At 44.3% G+C, this 26,668-nt stretch overlaps 5 protein-coding genes across 7 annotated transcripts; 1 reads left to right on the top strand and 4 right to left on the bottom strand.

Moving 5' to 3' along the window:
* Window positions 1-60: 60 nt before the first annotated feature.
* polr3d (polymerase (RNA) III (DNA directed) polypeptide D) lies at window positions 61-9,418 on the bottom strand. Of its 2 annotated transcripts, none has more exons than XM_085293956.1 (9): window positions 9,248-9,418; window positions 2,402-2,564; window positions 2,221-2,264; window positions 1,985-2,139; window positions 1,766-1,890; window positions 1,245-1,404; window positions 913-1,160; window positions 678-830; window positions 61-525 (listed from the first exon to the last, which is right to left on the bottom strand). In XM_085293956.1, exons 2-9 carry the CDS (start codon window positions 2,561-2,563, stop codon window positions 409-411), a joined length of 1,164 nt encoding a protein of 387 aa, XP_085150082.1. In that variant the 5' UTR covers window position 2,564; window positions 9,248-9,418; the 3' UTR covers window positions 61-408. The 2 variants fall into 2 exon arrangements, with proteins under 2 accessions (XP_085150082.1, XP_085150083.1); XM_085293957.1 differs by lacking the exon at window positions 9,248-9,418 and adding an exon at window positions 8,363-8,660.
* Window positions 6,399-7,964, bottom strand: LOC146562311 (uncharacterized). Its single transcript, XM_085295262.1, has one exon. It carries the CDS (start codon window positions 7,950-7,952, stop codon window positions 6,399-6,401), a length of 1,554 nt encoding a protein of 517 aa, XP_085151388.1. The 5' UTR covers window positions 7,953-7,964.
* A 3,261-nt stretch (window positions 9,419-12,679) lies between the features above and the next one.
* Window positions 12,680-21,891, top strand: phyhip (phytanoyl-CoA 2-hydroxylase interacting protein). The gene is made up of 5 exons (XM_085293951.1): window positions 12,680-12,827; window positions 15,008-15,184; window positions 17,397-17,571; window positions 17,797-17,914; window positions 18,003-21,891. Exons 2-5 carry the CDS (start codon window positions 15,017-15,019, stop codon window positions 18,544-18,546), a joined length of 1,005 nt encoding a protein of 334 aa, XP_085150077.1. The 5' UTR covers window positions 12,680-12,827; window positions 15,008-15,016; the 3' UTR covers window positions 18,547-21,891.
* ppp1r3c2b (protein phosphatase 1 regulatory subunit 3C2, duplicate b) lies at window positions 19,780-21,152 on the bottom strand. Of its 2 annotated transcripts, XM_085293949.1 has the most exons (3): window positions 21,082-21,152; window positions 20,871-20,942; window positions 19,780-20,650 (listed from the first exon to the last, which is right to left on the bottom strand). In XM_085293949.1, the coding sequence occupies exons 1-3, from the start codon at window positions 21,150-21,152 to the stop codon at window positions 19,780-19,782; spliced, it is 1,014 nt and encodes a 337-aa protein (XP_085150075.1). The 2 variants fall into 2 exon arrangements, with proteins under 2 accessions (XP_085150075.1, XP_085150074.1); XM_085293948.1 differs by having other exon boundaries at window positions 20,871-21,091.
* Window positions 21,880-26,398, bottom strand: gins4 (GINS complex subunit 4 (Sld5 homolog)). Its single transcript, XM_085293950.1, has 8 exons — window positions 26,124-26,398; window positions 25,943-26,029; window positions 24,156-24,269; window positions 23,977-24,074; window positions 23,792-23,880; window positions 23,578-23,668; window positions 23,336-23,440; window positions 21,880-23,000 (listed from the first exon to the last, which is right to left on the bottom strand). Exons 1-7 carry the CDS (start codon window positions 26,220-26,222, stop codon window positions 23,344-23,346), a joined length of 675 nt encoding a protein of 224 aa, XP_085150076.1. The 5' UTR covers window positions 26,223-26,398; the 3' UTR covers window positions 21,880-23,000; window positions 23,336-23,343.
* Window positions 26,399-26,668: the final 270 nt, after the last annotated feature.

The following is a 26,668-nucleotide window of genomic DNA, read 5'->3' as shown; positions in this document are numbered from 1 at the left end:
AAAAAGAAAGTAATTATTTTTGTAATTTCCACAAACCAACTTTTAAACAATTGAAAATACTTTGATAACAAAAACAGACCCTTTTTATTCACACATTTACATCCATGTAAAGTCTTTTCAAGTAATTTCAGATACAGAGAAGGAAAAATGGTACTGATACTTGGCACGTCATTCAAGCTTACAACCATGAATTAATAAACTCTATGAATGAGAGAAAATAAAACTTTTGTTTCCTAATTATAGATAGTGTTTTATAACCACTCTGTAAACACAAAATCTCAGCCAGCTACCTCTCTACTTGTAAGCCTTACGGGTGCAGCAGCCTTGTAGTATCTAGCCTTTTGTCAACTTCTCCGCAAGTGTCCATCGGACTTGAGGAGGATCAGTCGCCTGCTCCTCTGATGAGCATCAAGAACTGCTCTCCAGCAGAGCTTCAAAGTCCGGTGAGCAAACCATTTTGTGTTTGACGTTCCCTAATACAGTCAAGTTACCCGTTTTCCCCTCTGTATTGATAGAGACAAGTTCCTGTGAATAGAAGGGATGGAAGGAAAAGCGCGTCAGAAATGTTTTTATCGTGCAAATACAACAGATCGGAGGAGAATGTTGGAAGATGGAAATAAATACATTACTCAGAAAAAGACATAAAAAATCCTCAAAGAAATAAATTTGTGTTGTACCTGCAGGAAAGAGCAGGATGTTCCTAGAGACACATCGAGCGTCACCTGCCCCAGTATGAGCTGCACTCGGCCAGACTTGCGTACCAGCATCTTTCCCACAACACCCTCCCGCAGATCCTTCAGATTGCAGCTGTTGTCCTCAGCTTTCTCCTCCTGTTTGGTATAAAAACACCACCTACTCAGAAGAACATGACGACATCGTGGACTTAAACTTGGACCCCAGCTGTATGCTTACCTCTGATTCTGTTTTCAGGAGCACAGACTGCCCATCCTCTGACTGCACCTCTGTTTTCACCGGCTTGTGCTCTTTTGTGGGAGGCTGGCCGGGCAGCGAGTCTGGTAGCTGAATGAAGAAAAGCTCCTCCACTTTGCTCAGACTCCATCTGTGCAGCAGGTCAGGGAGTACTTCGGGCTCGGGGAGAGGAGGAGGCCTGCAAGTTGCCTCGGGCTTCTTTATTTCAATTTCCTCTGGCTCTTGTTTCACTGAAGACAAAGTTACGATTAATTTCATGATGCTGCAAAGGAAATTAAACAAGTTCTGAGTCCAACGCAGGTACAAACATTTACCTTCAGCTGCAGGCTCCATTGGTTCACAATCCTCCTCTTTCTTCTCATTTTTAATAGAAGCGTCACTAAATTCATCCTTGAATCCCCATCCTGACACAGCGAGGGGGAGCTGGACAGGGCAGCTCCTCTTCTCACTCCGCAGGAAGGGATCATCCACAAACTAAAAGAACACAATAAGCATTGGGAAAAAGATATAATCCTTTACTTGTCTAAGCAAAAACCCCATGGAACATCTGCAGGTTGTTCAAAAACCTGCAGCGAGGATTCTGACTAAATCTTCTAAATACATTTAAACCGTTGTTGATCCAGCTGCACCGGCTCCCCGCTGAACTCGGAGCCCATTTCAAGATTGTCGTTCTGACTAGAGCTCATCATGGACTAGAACCAGGTTACATCAGTGAATGTTTTACAGCTATATGACCCAAGCAAGTCCCTTAGGTCTTATTCTAAAGGTGCTATATAAATGAAATTGTACGTATTTAGTTACGCAAACAAAGACGAGTGAAAACCAAGAGACTCACGTTGTCTCGTTCCAGCTTGCGCAGGATCTCTTTGGTCTCCTCCTCGGTCTCTCGCTTTTCCTTTTTGATATTAATGATGGGCGAGGGTCCCATGCTTGGAGCGTCTCTCTCGCTTTCATAGCCGCCTGTGTGTGTGGGTGACACAGAATTATGCTGGTGCGATAGAGACTCTGTAAGACACACACGTAAACGATGCGTGAGGAGCACCGGGTCTCCCACCTCTCTTTTTCATCATCATGTCTCCGGGCCCCTGTTCAAAAATGGAGTGCGACTGGATGAGCTCTTGATGGCCTCGGCCCCTGCCTCTCATTCTGGGACCCCGACCTCGATCCGTTTCCTTCCTCTCTCTCCTCTGCCCATCTTCAACTTTTGTTCTAGTGTGAGAAAATAACAGTCAAAGAAACAGCTGGCTTTGGATGTCTGCACTTTATTTATTTAGCGCTTCGGGAACTTACTCTTCTTTAACTTTTCGGCCAATAATGTTGGGTGTAAACGTTTTCTAAAGAGTAAAAAGAAGAACGATAAATGCAAGAGATGAGACAACAAATGTATTCATTTAAAGTATCCATTTGCGCTTTTTTTTTCTGTTGTTGTTAAATGAAGCGAGTGAGTTAGTGAAACAGAGGCATGTCAGACCTTCTTCACTCCTCCTAATGTGAGGTCTCTGGATCGCATCGTGGGGAGGCGGCCAGGAGAGATGCCAGCTGACGGGCGACGGCTCATCAGGAGTCCTTTGTTACCGCTCCCTCCAGGAGTCGGCACCCGACCAGCAGGGTCGCCTGAACCTGCGTCCGACATCCTGAATTGGGGCAAAGGCAGGGGATCGACCATGGGATGGATATTACAAATATTAACATTGTTTCTTATAACATTCTCATATTTATATATAACATACATTTCAACAGTCAGCATGCCGATTGCCAATGGTTACAGTCCTGGATCAGATTACCAATCACACTATGTGGACATGGCCAAATTGGCCTTGCAAGGCTACTTACTGCTACTGCCTATTGATTACTCTTAACTGTTTAGCTATATTTACTTTATGTATGAACATTTTTACATTGGTACTTATGCCTCTTAGCACATTTTAAACTCTACTTCCACAAAGACTGGAACTGGTAAGTAGAATAGGTCTTGAAAATGAGACATATATATATTTTTTTTTCTTTCTCCACTGAATGATTGATTTATTTTGAACATGACTAAAATAACAACAAAATACACTTTAAACAATAATGAGATAAAGAAAGGGTTGGTACAAACAGACTTAAAGGTAAACTCATTTGATCCTACCTCAATATACAATATACATGTATAATTACATACAATTATATAAGTCTACAAACAGATATCACGCATAAAAATCCTAATAATGATGAAGCTAAATGTTGGGTTGCCTGTCTGTAGAACAAATGAAATGTTTAACATTAAAAACTGTTTAACATTATCTCTCAATGAAAATGTAATTTTCTCCAACTGTAAATGATACATTGTGTCTCTTAACAAGGCAGAGTGAGTTGGGGGAGCTTTATTTTTCCAATTTAGAAGTATGTTGTAGAACGTTGGGTTACTTAACGTAATCCCTGGTTCTTTGATAACAGAGTGAGGTGTTTCACCAACACTTCCCTCCTTGCTTAGGCACGGAAAGAAATCTGCTTGGAATGAGTTAGGAGGAGCTGGTCGGCCGTGTTAGTACGAGGGGGCGGAGCCCTGAGCACGGCTCGACAGGTCTGTCATAGACAGACGTGGTGTCATTGGAGCTTCCGTAGTTGGTCACGCCGAGGCGATTCCCATAGTGAAACAAGAGGGGTGAATAGACAGAGCCTGTAATTCACTAACTCGCTTGGCTGTGGTTAGAGCCAACAGCAGAGTGGTTTTAAGAGAGAGAAACTTCAACCCCACTGCCCCAATAGGCTCAAAGGGGTGGTGGGAGAGGGCGTCTAAAATGACTGACAGATCCCATAAAGGGACCAGTGGTCTAGAAACTGGGAGCGTTCGACGCGCTCCTCTCATGAAGCGACCTACAAGGGGGTGCTGCCCAGCAGGTTTATCACCAAACCCCACGTGGCAGGCTGAAATAGCTGCTAAATAGACCTTTATAGTGGAAAAAGCTTTCCTTTTGTCCAGCAAGTCTTGAAGAAAACACAACAGCTCCACCACTGAACACTGAAAAGGGATAATCTGCTTTTCATGGCACCACTCTTCAAAAACACGCCATTTACTGCTGTAAATGGAACGGGTGGAGGAGGCTCTGGCATTCTGAATGGTTTCAATAACCTTCGGAGGCATGCCTGCTGCCTTCAAATTCCACCTTTCACGGGCCAGGCCCAGAGAGCAACCTGGTCTGGATGGGGATGGTATATCTCCCCCCGCGCCTGAGACAGAAGGTCCCTGCGGATGGGGAGTGGCCATGGCTCGTCCACCAGAAGCTGGATGATTTCTGCTATCCAGTGTTTGGATGGCCACCGTGGAGCTATTAAAATCAGAGACAGCCCCTGATCCCTCACTCTGATCAGTGTTGGGGAGATCAGGCTGAGGGGAGGGAAAGCATACAGCAGAGTTTTTGGCCAAGGATGGGCCAGCGCATCCACGCCCAGTGGCGCGTGTGCGTCTGACAGGGAGAAAAACAGGGGGCACTGTGTGTTTTCTCATGAGGCGAAGAGATCTACGGCAGCCCGGCCGTATCTCTGCCAAATCTGCTCCACCACCTGTGGGTGAAGCCTCCATTCTCCGAACAGTGGATTTCCTCTGGACAGGAGGTCCGCCCCCCTGTTCAGAATTCCTGGCACGTGAGTTGCCCGAAGGGAGAGGAGCCGAGTGCTGCTCCACATAATTATTTCCCTGGCTAACCTGTGTAGCTGCCGGGAACGGGTGCCGCCCTGGCGGTTGATATAAGCAACTACAGTGGAGTTGTCTGTTTTCACTAAAACATGTTGACCCTGGAGATACGGCAGAAAATGCCCTAAGGCTAGGAGCACCGCGCGGAGCTCCAGCACATTTATGTGATTCAGAGTGAGTCTCTGTGACCAAACGCCATTCACTGCTCTGCCCATCATAGTTGCACCCCAACCTGACAGGGATGCATCTGTGGTCAGCGTCACCCTGGATGATACTGCCCCGAGCGGTACCCCCGCCACGAGAGCTGTCGGGCTCCTCCAGGGCCGGAGAGCCGCAATACACGGCTGCGTTATTTTTACACCACGACTGAGATGTCGGCGAGGGCACAGCTGCAGAGAAGCGACCCACCGCTGAAAATCTCTCATCATAAGCAGCCCCAAGTGTACCACCGATATCACCGAGGCCATGAGGCCGAGGAGGCGAAGACAGAGTCGGAACCGCACGACTTTCCCCAGCTGAAAACGGGAAAGACAGTGAGTGAAGGATGCGATCCTCCGCTCTGAAAGTGCGATACGATAAGAGATGGAGTCTATTCTGAGCCCCAGATACTCTGTAAACTGTGCGGGTTCCAAGTGGCTCTTTTCCAGGTTGATAGTGAACCCAAGCTCCGTGAGGTGATTCACCACCACCTCGGAGTCTTTGATCGCCTGCTCGCGCGATCGTGAGCATATTAGATAATCGTCTATGTAAGAAAATATTCTGATGCCGCTGTTCCTTAACGGAGACAGCGCTGCCTCCACACATTTGCTGAACACCCTCGGAGCTAAGGATAGCCCGAATGGGATAGTTTGAAACTCGTACGCTACGCTCTGATAAGCGAACCTGAGATATTTCCTGTGTGGAGGATAAATGGCGATGTGAAAATATGCGTCTGATAGGTCGATTGTAACAAACCAATCGCCTGTGTGAATTGAGCGACAAAGCGTCTTGTGTGTGAGCATTCTGAACGTGTACTTTCTCAAATGCTTGTTTAACACACGCAGATCCAGAATAGGACGGAGCGACGTTCCATCCTTTTTCGGGATGAGGAAATAGCGGGAGTAAAAGCCCTGCTGAGCTTCTTCGCTCGGAACCGCTCCGATCGCCTGTTTGTGTAACAGGGAGGATATTTCCTCCTCCAGCACATTCGCTGAATCGCGACTGGCCACAGAAGCTGACACTCCGCCGAATCTCGGTGGTTTTGCCGCAAACTGTAGTCTGTAACCATGGGAAATGGTTGACAAGACCCAGGGATGAACTGCGCATGCGCGCCACCGCTCCAGCCGCTCTGCGAGTGGGCCTCTGAAGAAGCGGTAGCGTGACGTCACCCCTGTCTCCCGGAAGGAGTTGGGGCTCTCCCCCTCGGGAAGAGCGTGAGCTGGGAACACATAATTGCAGTGATTTTCTTTTGTTTTTATTTTGAAACTGGGGGGACATTCTGCCCTTGGCAAACTGCCTGGCTGCAGAAATGCACGTTTTATTTCTTTTGTTACCCCCAAACCACAGTGAAGTGTCTGGTGACTCTGGGCAGCGCTTGGTGACACAGACAGAGTGTTTAGAAGTGTTTGGTGACACTGCGCCATTTGTCCACAAGTCTGTCCTCCCTGAACTGGAGGAGGAGACTGAGAGGGTGCTCCTGGTGAACTGGAAACTTCCGGAGACCCTGAACTTTGGAGTGATTTGGTTACCCCTTCTAACACCTTCCTTCTCTTTGGGGAAGAAAAGAGGGGTGACACAGAATGCTGCAGGTGTGCTAGGCTGACCGCTTCTTTTTTCCCTCTCCGGGGTGTGACGGCTTGTTCTTTGCAGCAACTGCTGCAAAGGAATGCTTGCCCCAAGGTCTTCGGTTCTCTACCTTGGCCTGGTGGGCACCCTGCTGGCCTCCTGCTCCTCTCTGCATTCTGACCCCACTCTGTCTCCCTCTCGCAGCTGCTGCTGTTGCTGCAAAGCCAGCTCTTGGCACCTGCTGGGGCTGAGAGTTAGGTTTTCTGGGTAAGCAGAGATTGAATGCTTCACCCTCCTGCTTTCTGCGGGTGCTTGTTTCTCTCATTCTCTCCAGGGCTGGGCCAAAGAGACCCTTGGTTGGGTCATAGGCTGCATCCATGACCTCAGCCTTCTGAGCATCACCCAGGCCTGACAGGTTTAGCCCCAAGGCTCTCTCACCCGAGACTGCAAGGCCCATAACGCGACCACACCCTTGGACTGCTCCCCTGGAGGAGCGAAGAATGAGATCATTAACCACGCAGATTTCATCCCAGAGGGCTGGGTTCGGGGAACCCGAGTCAAGCTGACGGCCCATGTCTTCCAGAATTTCTGCCTGATATGCTGATAGCAGTGTGACTGCATTAAGCGAGCACACTGACTGTGCAGCATATTTGTATGTCCTTTGATAAATAGATGCCGTGAGGCGATCTATCTTGTTGGGCAAAGAAATGCTAGAAGAAGCTGAGATTGCCCTGCGGTTAGGGTGAAGGTGATACGCCACTGAAGGCTCCACTGCTGGGGGTTCAGTCAGCCCCAGTTCACCCATCCCCTGGATCTCAAGCTTAGAGCAGCCCTTGGTCGGAAGCTTGCTTTTAAAAGGGCTTGACCAATAGCGACTCATTTCTTTCATGCAGGCTGGGACTGCTGGCAGAAGCTGCTTTGATGGCGGCAAGGCTGGTGGGAGCCTCTTGCCGTCATACAAGTCACGTTCTGCCCCTTCGGCATCCTGGGCGGCTGGCCATGGGATGCCTAGCTTGGCAGCAGCCCGTTTACAGACCTCGTACAAATTGCTGTCCACCAGGGGTGCAACTTCAGCCCCACTCGGTGGCCTGGACTGCTGGGGAGGAAAGGTAGAGTCATCCTCCTGTTCCTCATCCATGTCCTCCAGGTCGAGGAGGTCGGAGTCGGCATCGCCCTCCGCGTCCTCGCCACCCGGCTCGCCCACGTTTTGATCGAGGAGGTCCTCGAACGATGGGGGCATGAGCGGGGACTCTTCTTCCATCATGTCCGCCCAGCTTGTGGAGGCTCGCGGATGACGGATATCGCTCGTAGCAGTAGCAGCCGACAGGCAGGGGTCCTGACTGTTCGTTACTGCTACTCTCAGCCTCCTTTCCAGGACTTTCTCTGGCATCAAAGCACAGTGTGGGCATCCCTGAGGGTCCGCCAGTGAAGCCTGAGCATGCTTGGCACCCATACAGACGATGCACATTGGATGAGGGTCCCTGCCCGAGATGGTGGCACCGCATGATGCGGGGCACGGGCGGGATGCAGCCTCTTTAGCCTTCGGCTCCGACCTTTTGGCGGGAGTAGGAGCCGTAGACATGGTTAGCGGAAAGGGGTGAGACTAGGCTACACCAGGCTCGTCTCGACACGTTAGCCCGTAAGTAACTAGGACTAGCAGCGGGTGTTAAATCCGATCTAGTCGCGGCGGGAGTCAGCTCGTCGTGACACGTTGGCTGCACTCCGCTAGCCAATATCGTTAGCAACTTAATGCTAACCGAACCCTACGTCGACCAACAAGCTAATGCTAGTGAGACGCTAATGTGGTTCGTGGCCTGCTAACAAGTTAATGCTAGCCGGACACTGAACGAACAGCTCGCCGTAACGCGTTAGCCCGAGTCACACAACGTCGGCTACCTCGCTAACTAAAACCAGGAACCGCTGGGACAGCTCGCCTGACGCGGTTGCTGTTCCACAGTGCAACTCTAAGTACACTTCTTTCGAAGGACTTACTCAGCACGATCCAAACTGGAACCGGAAAAACTGCGTTCGGCGACGTACTCCTACACGGGACGCCTGAGAACTGTTAAGCAGCTAATCAAGTTAGCCTGGATGCGCTGAGGGAGCTCAAAGTAGTTTCTCACGGGAAGAAAGCAAGAATGAGTTAGGAGGAGCTGGTCGGCCGTGTTAGTACGAGGGGGCGGAGCCCTGAGCACGGCTCGACAGGTCTGTCATAGACAGACGTGGTGTCATTGGAGCTTCCGTAGTTGGTCACGCCGAGGCGATTCCCATAGTGAAACACCGAGCGAAGTTAGAAAAAGAACTCAATTAAACTAGCTACTGGTTTATTTATTTATTTTTGTTTTTAAATGGTACAGCTTGTCCCATTGGTCCAATGCAGCATGAAAGCTGAAATAGAATTTTCTTATTTTTTTTAAATTAAAATCTTAATGTTAAAAAGGATTAAATGTTTATATTATATAGTATTATATGTTTAAATGTGACTTCAGATTTTAAAGGGTGAATATAGATATATACCCTGCTCTATAAGACCGCAGAACATACTGTTGACATAATTGATTCATGTAGTATGTACTTATTAATTTCGTTGTAATATACATTATCTTTTTGTTCTGAACACAGACAACAATGTAAATCTGAGCTTCTACTTTTTGTGTTTTTACTAAAGTAGCGCTTATAACACTGTGACATAAATTACTGACACGTTATTGTATCACTATAAACAGAGATCCTGCAGACACATTTTAATTCTTTGAAATGATTTTAGACTACCTCAGCAACACGTGGCCACATTCCAGTGAAATACAATGACACGGGAGACTTTGTTTTAACTTTCAGGACGAACTTTTCATATGCTGTGCTTTCTCGCCTACTTACGTTATTGTCCCTCTGACGTCCTTATGAAATATTAATCCAAAACCCCAGAGTCATTACAGACTGTTTCTACCAGTGCTGTGTGGGACACTGCATGACAGTGTTGATGATTCTGCAGCACGACGCCATGACACTTCCGCATTTGTCACCGTCCACTCAGTTCAGGTGGATCAAACCTGCGCAGAAACATACGCATGTTCACCACGGAACTCGATAGACCGGCGTACATTAATACATTTAGATCGACTTATGTATATATATGAAAAATGTTATTTTACTGACATATAAATATGCTTTGTTATAAAACACACCAAATGCGATGATCTGCAGTAGCTATTCACTGATGCTCATAATCATAAGTAAACGGAAGAGGCCGTTGTTCGCTCCTATGCGCAGCTGTGAGTAGGTCGAACACAGCTGAATCACTTTGAAATTTATTAAGATCCCTTAATAATCTCATAATATAATACTGTTCTAGATTATATAATTGAACTTCATTTTAGGCAGCAGGGTGTGAAAAGGTTCTCCTGACCTGTAATTGTGTAAATACATAATATAGAATGTATAATATAGAAGATGCAGAGAAGGATGAGAGAAAGACAGAGCAGGAAAGGACAGACTAATAATACCAAATTGTAAATTTGGTATTTGGTCCATGCAAAAGTCTTGACTCACCCCTCATTTCTTTATATTTTGTTTCCAAGAAGCCAGACTTTCTGCTAATTTTTAAGTAGTCTAGAGCAAGAGTTTCCTGGGCTTTCTGAAGGTGATTCAAAGCTCTCTTTTTTTTGGAGATCTGCTGCTTTCTGGTTCATTTTCAGTTCGGTCTGTCTGTTATTTGTAGCCAAAACACTTGAACCACTATTGTGTTTACACATAACAGACCAGTTAGCAAAGAATCGTGTTTCATTTGGCATTAAATTTTAAATTGTGTCTTTAGGTACTTTGTTACTAGTTCCTGTTTCTTTTGTTGAATCTACAAAATATGCCAAACATAACACAGTTTGATAAACATAAAATACTATTATTGGGAGTCAGCAATGTGGTTCCCAAAGAAGTATAAGGTGACAACCTGGCATATCTTAACATGGTGTGGAGTGTGTCCTTAAGAAATTTGAGGAAACTGGACAAGTGAAAGGCTGAAGAAGTAAGATAAGATAAGATAAGATAAGATAAGATAAGATAAGATAAGATAAGATAACCTTTATTAGTCCCACATGTCAGAAATTTGTTGTGTCACAGCAGAAAGTGGACAGTGCACAGTTACAGTACCAAAAAATAAGAAAAACCCTGGAATAGGATAAGATAATAAGAACAAGATACTATATACAACAGAATAAAATACTGCGAAGTCATTGTTGTGGAGTCTGACAGCAGTGGGAAGGAAAGAGGGGTGCCGCAGCTTGCCACTGAAGGAGCTGTTCAGTGCTGTTAGAGTCTCCTGCATGGGGTGGGAGATGTTGTCCAACAGGAATGACAGCTTAGCCACCATTCTCCTGTCACTCACCACCTCCCCTGGGTCTAGAGGGCATCCTAGAACAGAGCTGGCCCTCCGATTCAGCCTGTTCAGTGGCATACTTAAAATACTATCTACTGCAGACGAGTTCAAAGAGTCGTGTCTTGAAGAAACAAGACGTTACTGAAGAAGTGTGGAATCATCTTGCCAGAGAATGGAACAAAAAGCAGCCACCATCCAAAGAACAGCTTTGGATGTCCTTCCAGAATCCTGGAGAGCTATTCCTGAAGACTAAATAAATTACAATGAAACTACCTAACAGACTGTGCTGAAGAATAAAAATGTTCATTCCAGATATTGACTTTCAAGGTTGATACAAATTATACAGCTTCTGTTTTTGCATTATACTGAATTTGGGTTCCCAAATTTAGTTTAAGATTTTGAACATCACACTATTTATATCAGTATAGCTCCCATGTGGCCACATGAGGATTAACAGTCTTTACATATAACACGTAATGTGTAATTCGAGTTTTGCAAATGTGCTGAGAATATTTCATCTATTCAGAGAAAATGCCAAGTTGCTAATAAAACTTTTTATGGCGTTTGTTCATAATTTGGTGGACACAGATTCTCCCAGTATGCGGACTGAACATCTGTGTAACACATTATTCTGGGAGCATCCGCTTATGTAAATGTAGTAATAGTATATTCCTCCTAGGGGTGCCACAGACTTTTGGTAACCTGGGTCAAACAGTGCCTGGTCCCTTTGATAAGGGAAGGACCTCTCGGCAAATACTTGAATGAGTCTAGAATAAATTTACAATATTTGTTTTAAAAACACAACTCAAATATGCCAATTTGTAACCATAACATGGGGCCAGATTCTGCTTTTTCTACACGCACACCTACTGCTCTCCTAAAAAACTGGTTATTCCCATTTCTGAAGCAGGGAAGGTTATTTGGACAGAGGCTGTCATGGCATGACTAATGATGGATGATTGCAGTTTAATTATACTCTAGGGGTATCACTTATCTGTGGCTGTCTGGAAATAAATGAAGCTTTTCAATATGCCAAACAGTGTGTGGAATTAAGGCACTATATCTTTGTCATTTTTTTCGAAATAAAACACAGTGAAAGGACTTCACTAGCACTATGAATTCATCCCTTTGTTATCTCTCTTTAGCCTACACTCATGTCTATTGTTTTAGTAGCAGATTATATGCATTAATCTGGGGAGGGTCTCTTTAATCTCTGATGCAATCCTAAATTAAATTGTCCAGTGAGGTCGAACAAGCACAAAAAAAACAACAAAAACATCCCACAGAAAATGAATGCAAGTGGAAATCTGATTACTCAGGACTTAGATAGTGGCATCCCCCACCTCCGAATAGGCCAGAAGGAGATGCCCTGTGGAGTTGGTCCATATGGCATGACAGTTGGCACATGTATGTTTTTTGAGGTCTTGACAGGACTCTGTGTAATTTTATGGGCCACCACTCACAGTGTAATTTGTTTAGAATAATGTGTGGCAAGTTGAGTGCGCAAAAAGCAGTTATTCTTTCTACCTTCAGACTCCCAGAGCCCAGACTTTCTCCATATCTGAGAGGTGACATTTATGTTGGCAGTTCAGTGTTCAGATTAGAGTATATTTGGATTTTGTGCTTCGGGGCAGATTTACAAGCGAGTGATGTGATGTGCTGTGCACGGTTGGCTGGCGAGAGCTCCGATGCTGCCGAGGTACACTGAGTGTCTCGCTGCGGTCACACTGCAACTGGAAAAATCTTCTCTTTTTTTAAATCCCCCCTTTCCTTCTTTCAGCTTTTAATTCATCCTTTATGGGTGCAGAGGAGTCAAGTTATCATCGTGCAGCGCCCAGAGCGAAAAATGAGATTGGGAGGGGGGGGGGGAGAGAGGGAGGCAGGAAGTGGGAGGTGGGGGGTTAGAGTGTTTGTGTGACACAGAGAGAGAGAAACAGACGGAGAAAGAGGAAGAGAGGAGGCTGTGTGTTCGTTTCACCTCCTAATCAGTTTTCCTGGAGGATCTATCATCGGCTGAACGATAGCAGGCAATTAGAAAGCGAAATAAGACGACCTTCTACCATCTCAAATTTGAGCCTCATACAAGTAAGGAATTTTTTTTACATTATTCTTCACATTACATTATTCTGAGTCCCAGAAAATGAATCAATTTATTAAACGAGTCTATTTACAAGTTGTTGACATCAAATGATCTTATCCTGGGTGTGTGTGTGTGTGTGTGTGTGTGTGTGTGTGTGTGTGTGTGTGTGTGTGTGTGTGTGTTTTCTCCAAATATATTTGACATGAAGTCAGATGAATGCAGCAGATGCTGGAGTTTTATTTACAGATTGTTATTCTCTTGGTGTCAACATGCATTTTTCCCCCCTGCCAACTTTGGGTATTTATTAAATCCCACCAATGACATTTTGCGTGCGACTGCGAGGACATTTCACATGGCAGCCCTGACTGATTCGTGTAAAGAGATTGGGCGTCATTCTGGTAAATGTCAGTGCCAACTGTGCATCGCTTCAAACTACTTTAACGAAGAGATAATATTTCCATTTTCATACCCGGCGACTGCCTTTTCAGCATCCCAGTTTAAGAACTAAAGCGAGAAGGTTGCGCCTTTTCCTCCCCTCTCGCCTAGCTATGTAAATGTCTTTTAAACTATTCTCCTCAAAGAAGAAGAAGAAGAAACGTAGCTTTGAACCAGAGAGCTGCTTTCTATGCCCTGCTCCATATGCATGATTACAGCACAACATCTGCGTGTGTGTTATGTACTTCAGCCAGAGATGTGAACTGTAGCCTAATTATGCACTTCTAGATGAATTATGAGTTATGATGTGTACTCATAATAATTATTAGTTAGACCACATTGCCTTATGTGGAGCAGCTGTCTGTTAAAGCTGGTAATGTGGTGGAGATAATTGGCTCACACTGGTGTGTTTTTTTCTAAGTGAGAGAAATGTAATTGTGTGAATGGTATAACAACCTGAATTTGAACTGTGTTCACATCTCTGCCATCCAAAAGTGGAGCATATGCAGACGCACGGGGAGCTTTGATGACTTGTCCTGAGAGAATCTTCTGTTGCCCCAGTTTCTATCTCTGAAAAAAAAAGGCACACTATGGCAAGAAAAGAGAACAGCAGCTGGAAAACAGACGCGTGGAACTGCACGTGCACGGTGCGGCTCCCTGCCCCGGTTGCCCGTGTGAACGAGCCATCGCACAAATTTCACAGTTCACAGGTTTTAATGAGCTACCGCAGCCTGTCCATCACACTGACGGGTGGGGCGCACCTTAGCAGACCCGGCAATCAGACAATGACTCTAAACCAGGCAATTTGTAGGATCACAGGGAGCACAACGGGGGGAGTTATTTTTGAACACATATTTGCCACGTGCTCACTGTGCCAGGGCTAATAAGAGAAATATGCAAAATGCTGCTTTTGGTGTTGAAAATACTGCAAGAGATCAGTAAATATACTGTAGCTGTGGAGGAGACTATTGCAGTAACACTAGACTGATGAAAACTGCAAGCAAGCTGGGATAAACAGGAGCACTGTGGACACACTGAAGAGAGTTACCATCATTTAAGAGGAGGGTAGGTGACAGTTAATGGGACAAACACAGGCTGGCCAACAGATTGCTCCCAGCCTGACACTCAAGGCTATGTGCAGCAGCCTAGATCGAACTGCTGATGGGCAACTCAGGAAATATGATCATACATCACCTGCTACAGATGCTTAAACCTCCCTGCTTTCCTTGAGCTGAAAGGAGTCGCGTCGCTTGCAGTTTTGAAAAGGAGCAGATATCAGCAAGGAGACAGAAATGTTTAGAAAGTTTTCCCTTTTACGTTTGGATGCCTGCTGACGGGTGCGGAAAGGTTTTTGTTTGTGACCCCTTCCTTGCGAATTACAGGAGAAGATTGAGGGAGGCAGCGAGACGTGTGGTTGCTGAGAGACTGCTGTAGGTGGATTATGAAATGCAGGAGGGGGGGGACAGGGGCCAGTCACTCAGCTGGGAGCGTATCGAGTTGTGCAATGATGGGAAATGTCAGTTAAGGGTGGGGGGGGGGGGGGGGGGCAGTGAAGAAAGAGCTTGGACACAGATCTCTAAATGAAAGGTTAATTTCATTCAGCTGAGGTGTTTTGTTTTGAACTGTTGTACAGTGGCACGGTTTAATCTCTTAGCAGATATCCCCCACCCCCACCCCTATCTGGGGCACCAGTATTACATCCCCTTATTACAATCTAACTCAGTGCTTTTATCTCTAATTCTAATGGCAGATTACAGACATGGATGCTCCCCTTTCGACCCCCTGTAATATCCAGATTTGTGAGGTGACCTGCGACTCCTTCCGGATCATGTGGGATATGACCCCCGAGGACACGGCCAGAGCCACACACTTCTTCATCGACTTAAGCCGCAAGGCCAACAGGGACCCCAACCGCTTCAAACACAGGGTCTGATCATTCTGTAATTCCAGCATGACCTCACATACCTTTCCCCCACCTTCTCCCCGAAGGCAGCCTGCTCCGTATTGGTGTCATCTAGACTCATGCTCCAGATTCACACCGGTCACAGTGCTCGTTTTCATCATCCGTTTACTGTGCGTCATTTCCTAATTAACAGCGGGCAGCACGAACGAGGCAGGAAATCATTTGATTTTCATCGAAGTCTGCTTTGCTGAGCAGATGACTGCCTTACACGTTGTTACTCGGAACACAGAAAACTGTGGTTGTGCCCTTTCAGTCACTTCCAATACAAGCGAAAAGGAAAATGTGTGCAGTCAACAGCTTCGGGCCAGTGACTCACTTGCACATTGTTTCTTTTATTATATATTTTTTTGAAAGTGGACAAAACCTGACAAATTCAGCTGCAGCATGGAGACGTATTTTCATGTTAATTCCTTCCCGTGTGCATGGTTAAATTCATTAATTTAAAAGATTTCATGAAACGCAGATATAATGTGACAACAAATCTTTTTTTAGTTTTATCTTTAATGTTGGTCAGAGTCTATTAATCTTGAGCATAGGGAAGAGATGTGTAGCTACCAGCTACTTTCCATCTGCTCTCTCTGGGTCATATTAGATATATAAGACATATCCTCATTTGCTCTGAGCCATGATAGCGGCTCAGACCCACAGAACGGCGGGAACTCCTGTTGAACTTAGTTCCACTTTAAGTTAATCTAAACATTATTCCAGCTATGCAGACTTTTCAGTGTGAGCAAGATAGATTGCTGACTTGGATGAATTTTAGAAATACTCATGCAGTGTGCAGTTCCACAGAAGCTGGTGAACTCCTTTGTGGTTACCAGAACCTCTATGTTACTCATACAGCCCGGTCTGATTTTCATTCAGCACTGACGTCCCAATTAAAGACAAACATAACATGACTCAACACAACAGCAGTTCATATCTGTACCTGAAGTGCTGAGTCACATCTTACAGTGCAAGGCGGAAAAAGTTGTGAACTCTTCACTTCATGAACTTGTTTTATCTCCTTTACCAGCGAAAACTTCATCGCTCATTTCCTGTAGCTGCTTGTGAGGCCTTTGTGGACTCTGAGATTTCATGATTGTGCATCTTCTATTCAGGTCACAGTCACATCTCAAGTGGGCTAAAGTCATGATTTGGCCATTCTGAAACCTGCAGCTTTTCTGTGGTTCATTAACTTGCTGTTGATCATCATCTTGTTAAGTCCGCTCTCATATTGACTTCTGTCCTGAAATTCAAATGGAAATTTTCTTGGTCCGCTTTCAAATTAATATTTTTTCCCTCAGTGTCTGCAAGCTGACAGGCACTGTGGTAACAAAGCAGCCCCAAATGATGATGAACTTCTACCAGCACTTCCAGCACGTTTGACCCCAGATGGCTTTTAGAGAAGTCATTATCACATAGGGTCACTTCTGTGCCCCCGCCAGCACTATGAGCTATTACTCAGACATTAAAAATAAACTGTGGCATAATTAAACTTAAACTTAATGATGAAACCCTACTAACTCCAAAGACTTCAACAGCTATGCATTCCCTCTTGCCTGCTCCACACATCCAAAGCCACCACAAGCCTTATTCTCTATTTATACATTTCAAAACGTATTTTTTCCTTCCAATCATTTTTTAAATTTTCTTCCCTTTTTTTCTCGTGTTCTTTTTAATAGTTATACTGATGGCATGCCTGTAGCCTGAAATAATGATAATGAAAAGAAACAGTTGCTATCTCCGCAGATGCAAAATGCCGACTGTAATTATGGCATATTATTGCAGCACGCATTCACAAACTAAAAAGTGCTTTTGTGAAATCAAGGCAGGCTGAGCGAGCTCTTCTTAGATGGAGGATATGATTTCTCTCTGATACACGAAGAGGCACAAACAAACTTGCATCAGAGATGTTGCTATGGATATATGGACCTCTGAGCCTGTAGTAATTAGCTGTGCTGCTTAGAGGCCTTGGTCAAAACGAAGCTGCTGTTTTGATTAGATGTATCCTAGTTACAGCAGCTGGGGCTTAAAAATGGAATCTCACACTAATAAAGGCAAAGTTTATGGAAGGAAATGCTTGACTAACAATTGCATCTGCATCGGCTTTGAAATGTAAATGATGCATGCGGCAGACCGTTAAAGGCTTGCATCCTGTACCCTGGTGTCACCTGCTTCCTGCTTCATCCTGCAGGACGTGCCGACCAAGCTGGTGGCCAAAGCCGTGCCTCTCCCCATGGCAGTGAGGGGACACTGGTTCCTCAGCCCGCGGACAGAATATTGTGTTGCTGTTCAAACTGCTGTCCGACAGCCAGATGGTGATTACTTGGTCTCAGAGTGGAGCCAGGTGGTGGAGTTTTGCACTGGGGGTAAGACATGCACTCGTGTGTTGTGACTAAAATAACAGTGATTATGCATGCAGTCACACATCAGAGATCTGACCAAAGTGATACAAGAGAGGAACAAAAAAGTGCAGCGCACAAAAATGGCAAGACAACAACCCACAATTCTGTCTCAGCACCAGATAGTCATTAACCTTTGAAAGTAGTGTAGACTTCAAGTAGTTTCACAGCTTCAAAACTTAAACTTTGCAGACTACGCAATGGAGCACCTACAGCAGCTTCTCGACAAGGCCAAGGGCTCAGCGGGGAGGCTGCTGAAATTCTCTGTCTTTTATCGCAACCAGCACCCAGACTACTTTGATTATGTCAGGTAGGCACTTCACTTTTTCTCTTTATTATACATTCCCATATGAACGGAGTGCAATAACTCATTTTCCTTTTTTAATGTATGGAATTAGAAAGGAGTGTGGAGGTCTGATGCGTCCAGCCCTCAAAGACACCAGTGGGAGTCACGGCTCACCCATCAGCGGCAAACTGCATGGAGTCTTCTTCAGCTGCAACACAGAGTTTGATACAGGGCTCCCTCCCAAAGACTCCCCGTACGGACCCCTGCGGTTTCAGATCCCGGCTGGACACCTGCTGAACCCCAACATCTGCCTGTATTTTGCAGACTTCTACTGCATGTACACGGCCTACCACTATGTGGTGCTGGTGCTTGCCCCTGTTGGCTCAGAGGGAGATGCCTTCTGCCGCACCCGCCTCCCTATGCTGGACTTGGCTTCCAACCCCTTTTTGACTTACACTGCCTCTCAGAGACCCGGGGAGGAGCCCTTGTACTGCCACGCCAGCGACGTCATCCTCGAGGTGCTGTTCACCGAGCCGGTTCACTTGGATCAGGGCGGCGTGGAGCAAATCAGCGGGCACCAGCTTATGAGTCTGACCACCGCCAATGCCAAGAAAGACCCGAGCTGCAAAGTGTGCAACATCAGCGTGGGACGCTGAGGGAAGCGCTGGCGCAGAACTTGAAGTGTGCAAGTCTGCAGCCAAGACAGACGCTGTGATGCAAAAAGATGGTTGAGCCCATCATGTGTAGGTCAGAACACTGTGGAAAGAGTCACCTCTCAGGGTGCACTCGTGCTGCTTTCCCTCCTCCCTCCTGCCTGGACCAGATAGTGTATTTAAACTAGAAGACTTATAAAAGTGTGTATAGCATTACTCCATCCTAATCACAGCTGGAAATACAATGAACATGCATCCATGACAAAAAAAAATGCACAGAAAACACAGCAGGCTTAAGAAGACTGTTTTTTCTGGAATCATCATGGTGATGTTCTTTTTGTTTTTGCCCATTTTCCCTTTGATGTGTTTTTTTCACAACTGACATTTTGACTTGTTGCAGTAGGGAAATAATAGTCAAGATGACGTTTTTCTAATATGGACACTTGCTCACTTTCATAGCTTACTCAGCCATCATCAGTCCTCCTGCTCTTTCTTTGCTGTGACAAGTCAAAGCTGGTGTGACGGCATGTAAACTTCTTCTTTTTTTTCCTGTGGAGATTATTTCAGTTTATTGTGATCACCTCTCAAACAACATACACTGCCATGTTTCTCCTACAAAATGAAGTCTAATCACTTATACTACACTGAAACATGAACGTTAGTTTCCAGCATCCTCACTGAATACTTTCCTGCTTCACTTTAAATGTAAGGTTATGACTAAGAAATTGTCATACTGCAGAACAGTAGGATACTTTGTAACAGTAAAAGCCATTAGGAGGAGGTTCAGTGTTTGAACATAAGAGAAAGGTAATGAGGAAGCTCTCAAAGCTCCCTGCAGTCGCTCTTTGGCAGCTGTGCTAAGATTAGCGGCTTCTGCTATTGGCCTCCTGTTTGTCCCTGCCCAGTAATCTCTGACCTATATGGGAATCCCAGAAATGCCTAAAGTGAAAGGGATCCCCTCCCTGTCGCACAACAATAATTCATCCTGTGGTGACAGGCCAAAATGCAGGACACAGTGTGTGATGCTTAACGTGAAAGGAACTGACACCAAAACTGATCTGTTTTAAAGACATTTTTAAAATATAGAACTGTTACTAAGCAGTATAAACATGATCAAAAATAAAAGAAGTAACATTTCACAGAAAAACACAAAAATGTACACGAAACCTTCACCCAGGACTGATACAGTATACACGAAGGTGGGAAAAAAACAGGATCACTTCTAGGTTTAGTGAGTCATGACCTTTCACTTAGATTCTTCCCATGGCACAGATGTGAGTTCACGCTCACTGTAATGCTGTAATTCTGTCCATCGTTATTGTCCCAAAAAGGCTCGCTGTGCCCTCCTGGCAAATAACTTAAACAGAACTCAATCTTCCTTTTGGCATCTAGCACTTTAGGAATAGTAATGTCAAATTCAAAGATGTCCGTCTGAGGTCCTCCGAAGCGTTTCTGCAGGTACGTGCAGGGCACGTCTCTGTAGCTCTGCCACGAGTCAAAGGTGATGCGCACACGCACATCCTTCTGGTAGCTGACATTCTTAACCCTTACGGTACCCCGGAGGGCCTTCTCGCTGATACTGCAGTTCTCCAAGATGACCATGCTCTCTGCCAGCTTGGCACGAAAGGCCTGGAAATTTGCAGATGGCTGCGGGAAGCCCAGTTTGAGCTGTGTTCCTGGGCAGCAGGTGCTGACTGTGCAGCTGTAGCCATCCTCTGTCATGCTGCCCAGAGACTGCAGTGATGGCAGCAGGTCGAGGTCAGACTGCTCTTCTTTGTCGGAAAACACTCGCACGGCTGTTAGAGACAATCCCCGCGAGTCGGCAAAAACAACACGTTTGCTCTTGATTGGGAACAACACATCATCATCGCCGTCGTCCAAGTCATCGAGGAAAGGTGAGGAAGGATGGGGCGGAAAGACTTGGCTCAAGATGTCAGAGGATAAGTGCTCTGAAGCTGGAGGACGGATGCAGGATCGCTGGGGTTTCAGGATGGGAACCCAGACATGAGGACACAGTTGTTTACGCTGGTTTAAGCACAGCCTGACAGCAATCTCCAGCAGTCCGGCTGTCCGAGCCATCGACCCAAAGCCAACCACTGGCAGGACACTAACAAGAAACACACGTGGACCTCAGTACTGACTGGAAATGTGAATATATCTTTGTATATATCGCAGTTGTGTCATTACATGTTTATGCAGGGCTTTTAAGGAAGGCATCACAACGTGAAAGGGATCTGATAAAAAATATTATGGTAATTTTAATTTAACCCCTAAAGAAGTTGTGCAAGCTAATCTGCACAGTTTGTGTGTGTGTTGTGTCTGCTTACGGTGTACTGGACATCTCCATGCTGGTATTCCTATGCTGAGTGATGGGAATATTGTCCTCAATGTTTGGAGTTCTGGAAAAAAGAAAAAAATCTGTCACAATTACAAGAAAATCTGTATTTAAAAAAGAAAAAAAAGTTGCACACAAAGATTGGTGTGTGACAACATGCAACAATCTTTGTGTGTAATTCTGACATTTAAAAATGTACTTACAATCTCCCATGAGTAGCGTGTTGCAGTTGTGTTGTCAGTTGTTCCCCACAGGAGAATCTGGCACAACACATTTATATCACCTCAGTTTAGATGTCATATTGTAAACTCCACCCTCTTCGCTGTCCTGACCAATCAGCTTGTGACTATTTTTCTCTTTATGTCTCCCTGTGGTACTGCATTTCAGTAAGTTTTATGTTTTCATAGGTTGCCATTACTTTGCATAAATAAATAATTTAATTATGGGAAAGAAACATATGAACACACCTAAATGTTAACCATGTGAAGTTAAATATTTGTATCGTCACCTTGCACATTCATTGTCCAGTGTTGACGATCTGCGTTACATACATCAAAGTCTTCTTTGTGTAATTCCACTCTGCATTATGGAAACTATCCAGGTTATCCTGCCCTTTATTCTCACACCTGTTAGTGGACACAGATCCCACAGAGGCCTGGGCATGGCTCCAAACCTTTGCTATCTAGCGCCTGCTCTAAAGGAATCACTGCCCCACAGTCCATCAGCATGTGCAAACCTGAGGAGGGCCGGATTACAAACAACTCTCAGCAGGCTGGTCACTTAGCCGAAGAAGCTATTCAGGAATCAGTCCATGTGCGTATGCGAGTATATCAAGTTCCATACATATCCACACATGGAAGACCTATCTTTACTGAGACTGTTGCCACCAAACTACAGGACATTTTTATGACTTTACAATTAGTGTGAAATGATAAAAACTGTTACAAATGTCAAGATTTTACAAAGCCTAAAAAAATGGTGTAGTGTTTAATAAATGCAATTTTTTTTCACAATCATTTTATTTTTTTCTCCAACTCACATTTCAAACTATCTTCGATGCCTGAGGGAATATTTACTTTATTTTCCAACATTTTAATAGGAATAATAACAGGGCCGTTCCCCACACTGTATGCTATCAGACATCTAAATCAACTTGATTTGTTCCTGGTTTTACCAGGTCAAGGCCCACACTATATGACAGCAGTGTGATAATCAGAACATCAAGTAACATTTCTTCTCCAGGTCTTCTATGAATGCAGTTTAAGAGTTAGCAACAGAGAGTAATCAAGACGACTGTCTAAGCCCACTCTTTCAATCCCTTATTAGTTCTAATTACTGGTGAATTTATGTGAAGGCAAACAATAAGCACTGATTGCTCGCGCTGAAACACTTACATAACAATGTTCTCATAACATCTTTTAGGTTAAAGTTTAAAGCAAAGTCAAAAAGGAAACTTTCAACATGTGAAAAAGAGTAATGTCACGATGTACAACAGCTACGTGAGCATTAACAGGATAATCAATGACATTAAAGCATGTTAATTCAAGTGTGAATGTCCTTAAATCACAGCAAACAAACCCTGATCTTGCAAAGAGGCATGCACATGTAGCATGAGCACAGGATGGAAGGCATTATGATGCCAAGTGAACTGATGAAATTTCACCATCGGGTCATCTGATGCATCCGGTTATGGAGCAGCTGAGAAATCATCCAATAACATGAATCATTTGGATGAAGCAACATGAAGAGTAATGAATAAACAGATTAGACAGAGCTGTCTTTATCAGTCACACGCACACCAACGTACTACACAACAAAGCATATGTCATGGCATGATTAAAAAGATCCAAAAATACAAACTCAGCGCTGCAAAAAACCTAGTTTAGTAAACAGGGTTCATCCACAGCTTTTAGTTTCCGCTGGCAGTGACCTCGATTGTGTGTCCCCCGCCCCCACAGAATTAAATTCTGGTCCCATGGTGCTGCAAACATCTCTATATTTACATCCCAAAAGTCAGTCCTTATTCTGGATGAAAGATGAAGATGAAGGGCATGCTTCCTGATGTGATCTCTGTGCAGTCTTTATTTCAGGAATGTCTCCTGGATCCAAAGTAACAAGCAACCTGCAACATATAAAAGACCACTATTAATTGCCCTTGACTGTTAACAGTAGTTTAGTTTAGAGATGGCAACTAAAATTTGTTGTAAACACATCATGGTGCTTTAAAATTTCAATGCTGTTTTTTATTATCTGTTGCCAAGAGACAATGAACACTCAAGAAGGGAAAAAAGGGAAAGAGAAAAAAGTAAGCACTAAAAATAAATCCAGATGTCACCGCAAAGCCATGGCTTATGTAAGAGCTGCAGAAATGAATTTTTAGATGCCTGTAGAAGAGGGTGTGAGGGCAGTATTGAGTTAATGACAAAGATGCCTCAGTCAAGGCTCACTGGTACTGACCTTTGCATTCATATCAACTGCACAGCTCCACTTGACACAAGTGGAGCTATAGTTCGATAACGCATTAGGTGTTGAGAGCCCTCTTCGAGATCCACGACATACTCTCTGATAGAAGAGACACAGTGGAGATTTTATCAGTTTAGTATCTATACAGAAAAAGGTTAGCGAATGCAAGAAGGCAACACTGTCACCTACTGGATGCCTAAATAATAGCACATCCAGAGAAATATTGGCAAACAAACCTCTGATCCTCCGTTTCAGGCTCTACCAGGATGTTTTCCTGTCTCTCTTTCACTCGCAGAAACACAAAGGAGTCCAGGCAGGGCTCAGGCACTAACATTAGGATACACAGTGGTGAATCCAGTGCAATGGTCAGTAAAAATGTCACAGCAAATGTCACCATTTGTCTGCATGGGCTAATAGTATCACCATTTTAGACACAGAACGACACCTTACCTGCTTTGAGCATATCCATAGTCTGTACATTGGCTGGCATGCGCTTCAGTGCTACAGCCTTCAGGTAGCTTTCTGTGTTGGCATAATACCTGCAAGCCAGATGTGTTGGCATGTGATTTAAAAAAAAAATCCCAAGTGTTGCAAGAACCGCAGCGATTTAAACGACTTTATTCCAGTACACTCACTCTTTGGCAAAAGCAAACTCCTCAGGCGACAGCAGAGATGGCTCGCCCTCACCCCGAGACTTCTCTCTCTCCAAGACATGTGGGAAATACTTTTCAATCTAGACATGAACAGCACAAAAGGTCAGGCAGATGTCACCAACTTAGCGAAAACTCAGTTTTGTGGCGTCGACCCAACCGACCTTCTGCAGACGAGAGCGCAGGTAGCTGCTGAGAACGTAGCGGATCCTGTCTATTTCCATACGATGGATGCTGGCCTTTGCATCGCCTTTCTTCACCCGCTGCAAGTTGGACTCCTGTTGGTGACAAAACTGTCAGAAATTAAAGGGTCCTTTTATTCAGGGCTACTCAGAATGACCAGAAAAGCAACAGCCCTGGGATATGTTTGAATATCAGTGTTAATACCATCCTAATCATCTGAAATGAATGACTCTCCACATCTGGATGTATAGTAATGTAATCAAGGTCCTACTGACAGGCAGCAGCTTTAGTTAGTAGTTTGTCACAGAGCAAACCACATTGCCCTGAATTGTTTGAGATTTTATTTTGAAACCACCACATTACACATTTGACATTACCATCAAAGTCTTGATATCAATTGCAGGGCTTCCTATAGATCAATTTATCCATACTAATGAAACTAAATAGTAAGAAAACCAGCAATGAAGTGCTGATCTGTCAGGTGACAGAAGAAATTAAAACATTTTTGTAATAATTCAAGTAAACGAACAAAAAGAAGAAATCTCAGATATTCCTGAATTCAACTTCTATATTTTGAACATTTGATGTTTTTTGACCCACTGAAGAGGAAATTACTTTCTTTAAACTCACACTGAAAAATAAATTAATTTGTGTGTATAAAGTGGCATTTTGAGCTCTAGTGAATTGTAATGGGTCTTTTTCTACAATCTTTTGCTTCTTATGGGTTAAAAAAAAATTCACAGTTTAGAAGAGGTGGAATGCACCTATTTTTGTTTGTTAAGCCACTTAACACTGACCTATGAATCATCCGAGCACGAAAAGGCACCGAATTCGAAGGAAAAGCCAGTAACGTGTCTGCAAAAACAACAGACAACTTAACAAAGAAGCTATTTTAACGTGCTACTTTAGGCACTTTGCTATTGGGAGCCTGTAGCAAAAAACACATTCTTTCTTTTCACTCCTTTAGTTGAATCTATTAAAAATGCCAAAGAAAAAAAACATTTTACAGGTATGAAATTATATTTCTACACCAACAAGATGATTCTCACTGAGAATCAGCTTGGTATATCTCAGCATGTGTGCCATTAAATAAAATTGTGCAAACTAGACAAGTTTTTTTTTCCAAACAAGTCATTTTTAAGCATGGCAATGATCCCTAACACACTGCCAATGCAGTAAAAGCATACCTGGATGGGAAAAAAAACAACAAAAAAAAAAAAACCCCCAAACATAAAAAACAAAAACAAAAAAAACCCACACAGCGGAACACTATCAGTCATGGATTGGCCTCGACATTATTGAAGCAGTGTGGGATCATCTTGACAGAGAACAGAACAAAAGGCAGCCGACATCAAAGAGCTTTTAATGTCCTTTAAGAAGTCTGGAGAACAATTCCTAAAGATTACTTAAAGAAATTACAAGAAAGCTTGCCCAAGAGAGTTCAGGCTGTGTATAACATAAAGGTGGTCATACGGAATATGGACTTTCAAGCTCATTAGACTTGTACTAACTTTGCTTTTGCCTTACATTCTGCATCAATTTCACTACATCATAGCAAAACATAAAAAAGTGAGAGGTGGCTCGAGACTTTTGCACAGTACTGAATATAGTTTTCCCTCTGCTGCATTTGAATCAGTCATGCACATTGTCATAGGTTGCAGTCCTTCGCGTTTCAGTTGCTGTTTTGCAATTCAGAAACTCAACTATAACCATGCATGCCACTGAACATTAGAAACCCACAGCAGGAGGTATTCCCCGGGTAGTTTACCATATGAGTCAGCTGCTCCATCACACACTCCACCACCTCTGATTTGTTCTCCAGCAACTCCGGTGAGAACTTCTCATTTAGCCAAGCCTGTGGGCGACACACACGGACACAACAGTGAAGACGGTGCTGAATATCTAATAGAGGTGAAGAGTCTGCACGTCAGGGGAATAATCTGGCCTACTTCTTCCAGTTTAGCGATCAGCTCGGCCGGGGTCATAACATCCTCCTGGGTGTCATCCTGGTTGAAGTCGCTGCCGTCGTCAGACAAAGCGTCCGACATGGTTTTCAGTAAAAATACAAAATTTCACCAAAACGCAGAATATCTGTTGAATTAAAAATAAATTAATAATAAAAATAGAGCAATTAAAACTGAATAATATGAGAAAAAATGTACTAATGCGACTACTACTGTCACAGCAGCCACAAGTTAGCGGAAAAACTCGTTGTTTATTCGCGCCACTGGGATTCTTCTCGCGAGATTTACATTGTGCTCGTTTCCCCGAGTTTAGCTTGTCAGGCAAGCCTTCTCGTAGGCTTAGTATATTTTTTTATTAATAATTGGACGGAGCATTCAATAAAAGACAGTAAATTCGTTTCTAGACATTCAGGAAGAATATTGATCGGGGATGTTGAGGATTTTCTGCTACAGGAGCGCAAACTTTAAAAGTTCAATGAGCCCGGTTTTTCCTGAAATGCATCACTGAGGGAATCTTCTCTACATAGCAC

Source organism: Mchenga conophoros, linkage group LG12 (genome assembly GCF_057382185.1).
Source record: "Mchenga conophoros isolate Kocher_MC1m ecotype Shallow Benthic linkage group LG12, M_conophoros_male_GT1.1, whole genome shotgun sequence".
NCBI classification, from domain to species: Eukaryota; Metazoa; Chordata; class Actinopteri; order Cichliformes; family Cichlidae; genus Mchenga; species Mchenga conophoros.
Note: the sequence above shows the minus strand (reverse complement) of the source record. Positions and strands in the feature narration are given on the sequence as shown.

Bases quoted from the DNA above. Each gene is read 5' to 3' on its own strand.
- polr3d (XM_085293956.1), bottom strand. From the start codon at position 2,563: ATGTCGGACGCAGGTTCAGGCGACCCTGCTGGTCGGGTGCCGACTCCT. The intron at 2,140-2,220 runs GTAAGTTCCCGA...TTCTCACACTAG, and splicing joins GGCCGAAAAGTTAAAGAAGA to AACAAAAGTTGAAGATGGGC. The intron at 1,161-1,244 runs GTAAATGTTTGT...CTTTGTCTTCAG, and splicing joins AATGGAGCCTGCAGCTGAAG to TGAAACAAGAGCCAGAGGAA.
- LOC146562311 (XM_085295262.1), bottom strand. From the start codon at position 7,952: ATGTCTACGGCTCCTACTCCCGCCAAAAGGTCGGAGCCGAAGGCTAAA.
- phyhip (XM_085293951.1), top strand. From the start codon at position 15,017: ATGGATGCTCCCCTTTCGACCCCCTGTAATATCCAGATTTGTGAGGTG. The intron at 15,185-17,396 runs GTCTGATCATTC...TTCATCCTGCAG, and splicing joins CCAACCGCTTCAAACACAGG to GACGTGCCGACCAAGCTGGT. The intron at 17,572-17,796 runs GTAAGACATGCA...TAAACTTTGCAG, and splicing joins GGTGGAGTTTTGCACTGGGG to ACTACGCAATGGAGCACCTA.
- ppp1r3c2b (XM_085293948.1), bottom strand. From the start codon at position 21,091: ATGGGAGATTGTAAGTACATTTTTAAATGTCAGAATTACACACAAAGA. The intron at 20,651-20,870 runs GTAAGCAGACAC...GTTTCTTGTTAG, and splicing joins ATGGAGATGTCCAGTACACC to TGTCCTGCCAGTGGTTGGCT.
- gins4 (XM_085293950.1), bottom strand. From the start codon at position 26,222: ATGTCGGACGCTTTGTCTGACGACGGCAGCGACTTCAACCAGGATGAC. The intron at 24,075-24,155 runs GTCGGTTGGGTC...GTTCATGTCTAG, and splicing joins TGCGCTCTCGTCTGCAGAAG to ATTGAAAAGTATTTCCCACA. The intron at 23,881-23,976 runs GTGAGTGTACTG...TCTGGCTTGCAG, and splicing joins GAGTTTGCTTTTGCCAAAGA to GTATTATGCCAACACAGAAA.